Here is a 4,394-nt window from a genome sequence, read left to right on the forward strand (position 1 = left end):
TATGCGTCACGGTCCCGCCGAATTCTCCGGCTTACATTTCTCTTGGCTAGCCGTGTGCGCTACCTAGAATACATACATTCGCTCAAGCGCTGGACATTTGAATGTGTGAGAAATGGATATGCGAGAATTCTTGTTCGGCCCTACCTCCTGGAGAATCTCGACTGGATCGCAACTACGGAAATCACTATTTTTTTCTCTTTTCTCTGCATCCGCCGTTCTCATTGTTCCTAAATAAATTAGACTTCGAGTTGGTAAAGCCAATGAATCGGTCTCTGAATGACCTGGCCTGAAGCCGTTCTGATGAGGCAGGATCGTTGCTTACGACCCGTTCTCTCCCCGCCAGAAAGACTGAGAACCCGACATAGTGGCCAACGCGCTTTCGATGTCTAGTTCCAGATGAACCGCTTTGGAAGCCGCGCAAACAAAAAGAATAATATGTATATCCCTTCCGTAGGCTTCCGTTTTCGTGCTTATACGCAGACGAAAATCTCGAGCCCGTTCGAACGTTTTTCTGATTTCGAAGTACTGTTCCAAGTTTGCACCCGTGAGTTTCGCTTATACGCAGACGAAAATCTCGAGCCCGTTCGAACGTTTTTCTGATTTCGAAGTACTGTTCCAAGTTTGCACCCGTGAGTTTCGCATCCCAACCGACCTTCTGTTTCCAAAGTTACTGTAGCAGTGACTTCGGCTTGATTGAGACGGGTGTAATAAAACCTAGTGGATCGAAAATCTTGGCTGTGCTCTTCGATAAGGTTCGCCTCGTCGGTTCTCCGGTCCTCAGTGTCTCTGTCGCTGCTGCTACGGAAATTGACAACTCGTCCGAATGCAAATTCCAGCAAAGGCCGAGGTACTTCGCTTCGGTCTGGTCGGATGTTATCTGAATCTCAGGATCGTTAAGCGATTCCCGCATTTTGAGACCTAATTCTGAGCTATTCGTTGCCCATTTTCGAAGCCTGAAGCCTCCGGCGCTGAACGCTCGAAACAAGAAATCGAAACTCTCGAATCCGTCGCTCGCCTACCTCTCCGAAAAAACAGATCATCCATGTAGAAATTACGGTCGATATCCTCTAGGATTTTTTTCCTGTTGGGATGCTCTCTCATGAGCTGCTCGAGATGGAACTTGATTCCTGCGCAATGTATGAATGGGCTCGAAATTATCCCGAAGTCGAGAACCGTGCTCAAGTACTCCTTGATCGGAGCATTCGGATTTTCGCTTATGCCCGTAGGCCAGAAATATCTAAGAAACGTTCGATGATCGGGTTGAATCTGATGCTGATGGAAAGCCGCCTCTATGTCGCATATGATGGCTATCTCATCATGCCGGAACCGAAGCAAAACTCTGATGACATCCGGCAGTAAATTTGCTCCGCCATGCAGGACATAATTCAATGCCGCTTCGTCCCTCCGCCTCGCTCCAGCATCTTTTACCACTCGCACCTTGCGCTCTGAGGGTGCGCTCTGAGTTGAACTCCGCTTGATGACCGGAAGGATCGGCTAATAATGAACCAATTCGTTGGGTTTCCTCGGTGCCGCTGGTTCCGCATACCCGCTCTTCAGATATTTTCCCATCTCCTTATCTACCGCTTCAATAACTTCTTTTTTATCTCTATTCTTTTCGAGGAACCGTTTGAGACACCCTCGCGCTATGTTCTCATTATCTCCGAGAGACCTCAAATTATCCTTGAACGGCAAGCTGACCCTATATCGACCGCTCTCCAGCCGCTGGATGTTGTTCTCGAAAAATTCACTTAACGCGCTCTCCGATTCGCCGCGGGACGGCGCTTCCGGAGCCTCGATGCCGCGGAGCTCCGACGACCACAGCTTTTTCCAAATCCGCGTTGAGTTTATCATCGCTCTCCTTTCCAGAGCTGGAATCCGACTCGCTGGACGAGTCACGCTTCTCCCTGCCCGTCGTCGCTAGCATGCTAACGACCATAGAGGGGATAGAGGATATCGATTTCGCGCCTCCTCACGTTCTCTCCGATGTCTGCCATGGGAGACATACCAAACGACTCGCTCGCGACTGGGAAATCCCCTTCAGCTAGCTCCGGAATGCCCGTTGCCTGGAGCCTGATCGCCGCCTTGTCGTCGAACCGACTCTGAAGCCCTATGTCGAAAACGTCGTATTTTTTGTAACTCGAGACTTCGCCGCCTATCGTGATCATTGCGAGGCACTCCTGCTGAACCGATTTCAATTTGAGTGACTGGATCACGTGCTCTGAGACATACGAACGTTCTGACCCGTTATCGATGAAGAACCTGAAGACTTTTCTACCTGTCGGCGCGTTGACCCACGCGAGACCCGTCTGGAAGAATATTGGTCCCTTGTCGTTCTTGCTACCCCGCGCTCGGTTGGTCTGAGTTGAGAACGAACCCGTGTTTTTTCCCGTACCATTTTCCGACTTCTGATCCGAATTCTGCTCCGGCTTCTGCTGACCACACAGAATCTCGTAATGACCTCGCCCGCACCTCTCGCACTTCACAGATACTCTACATCTTCTAGCATTGTGGTTTCTGCCAAGACATTTGAAGCAAGCCTTGCACTCTTCGCAGCGAGCCTTCCTTTCGTCGTACGTTAATTTTTTTTCGCAAGCCCTAGATTGGTGCTTAGAACTGCCGCAAAAAACGCAGGTATGAGCCACCTCTGAACGATTGCTCTTGGCGAAGAATGCTCGGCTGCCTCCTACGGGCTCTCGCTCGGATCTATCATGCTTTCTACGGCTGACATCCCTGCGAGGTTGCGACGGTCCGGCAACTGAGTCGCTACCCGGGAACCGGCATGCTCGCTTTACGGCTACCTCTCTCTCTAAGTACACTAGGAGTGTTTTTAGCTCGCTACTCGAAGCGTCAGGGCGTTGCAATACCCCAAAAAGCGATCTAGTGAAGTCTTCTCTCATCGTGCTCGGTAAGCACGCGAGTATGCCTGGAGCAACCGTCGCCGAGAGTGACTCATACGTTTTTCCTAACGAGATTAGGGCCTTGACGTTTTGAGATACAAACCGCGAAAACTTATCGTTCAGATGCAGGTCCCTCCACTTGTACAACCTCTGTATCTCGAAGACGTGATCCTTCTCAGCCTCCCGGGGGCATCCGAATTTCTTCTCGAGAATTGCGATGGCCTCCGGATACTGTGATGCGGTGAACTCGAGTTGTGCTATCTCCGACGCCGGGAGACCTACGAGAGCTTCTTTCAGAAGCGTGAATTTCTCGACTGGATCGATCCGCTTGCGGTGCACATGAACGTCGAACAGCTGATTCCACTCTCTGTATCTCTTGAAGTCCCCACTAAATTTCGCAAGTCGGTATTTCCTGTCGAGTGCCAACCCTTGGCTACTCGTTCCCGGAGCTCCGCAGCTGGACTGCTGAACCGCTGGACGGCACGTTATCTCGTACGCGTCCTTGATCCGGAAGAATTCTTCCTGGTAGGAGAACACTCTTCCTATCGCGTCTTCGTACTGTTCGGGCGACAGCCTGCATAGGGGTGGCATAACTGCGAGATTCAACGCTTTGATTTCATCGTACGTTGACTCAGGCACTCCCCATATTCTGGATTTATCACTGTCGGACGCCGTCGCATTCCGCAACGCTTCCTCGAGCTCGAAGATTTTCTTTGTCAGGCGATCTCTGAGCGTGCGTCTGAACGCAACCTTCGCGTTTAGCTCATCGCGCTCGCCTGCAGTGCTCTTCTTCCCGACAATTTCCTTTGTGTCATCCAGCCGCTTCTCTGGCTCGCTTTCTGCCTTGCCCTCGTTACCGAGCTCCACCTTGTCCGGCATATTGCGCTCCGATCCCTTTCTTCACCGCCGCACTGAATGCCTTCCCCTGGAAGGACACTACGTTCTCGCGAGTTGCAAATTTGGAGCCCCAAACTCCCGCAACAACCACTTGATGGATCTGGATCCCTTTCTGGGAATCTTGGCTTTTTTTTCCCCCCCCCTTTTCGTAGGTACCGTATTTCTTCTGGGAAACGCTCTTCGATCGTCCTCTGTAGGTTCGACGCTATCCGAAGTCGTTCTCGACCACCGAACGATCTGGAATCTCGTCTGAAACTGGTACTGCTTCCGACGATCCTCAGTTTTCCGCTGCCACCATATGATGCACTCTCTCCCGGGACAAAACCAATGAAAACTTGAATCTTATGGTTTGACAATCTCCCTCGTTCCCGGAGACGCGCTGAACGCTCATGCGCCTGAAGCGCTCGCTGTGCAACTGATAGCGCGTCGACTCGGCGTGCCCGAGCTTGCACATGCACGTTCAGCCCCCCCGGACGGCCACTCGAGGAGCTTTATTCTCTCCCGAATACTCTCGTCGCTCGACTGTAACATCCGATATTCATTGCCTGACTCCAATTCCCGATGAACGATCTTCCTAATCGAATCCGTCGGATAGATATC

General features: G+C 51.4%; 1 protein-coding gene across 1 annotated transcript; it reads right to left on the reverse strand.

The window, feature by feature from the left end:
* Window positions 1–1,925: 1,925 nt before the first annotated feature.
* On the reverse strand, window positions 1,926–3,776 carry LOC108863688 (uncharacterized). The gene has a single exon (XM_018638159.1). The coding sequence runs from the start codon at window positions 3,774–3,776 to the stop codon at window positions 1,926–1,928; it is 1,851 nt and encodes a 616-aa protein (XP_018493675.1).
* Between the last annotated feature and the right edge of the window lie 618 nt (window positions 3,777–4,394).

Source organism: Galendromus occidentalis, unplaced genomic scaffold (genome assembly GCF_000255335.2).
Source record: "Galendromus occidentalis unplaced genomic scaffold, Mocc_1.1 scf7180000076625, whole genome shotgun sequence".
In the NCBI taxonomy this organism is placed as follows: domain Eukaryota; kingdom Metazoa; phylum Arthropoda; class Arachnida; order Mesostigmata; family Phytoseiidae; genus Galendromus; species Galendromus occidentalis.

What these genes read in the sequence shown, in the direction of transcription:
- LOC108863688 (XM_018638159.1), bottom strand. Translation starts at nt 3,776, where the DNA reads ATGCCGGACAAGGTGGAGCTCGGTAACGAGGGCAAGGCAGAAAGCGAG.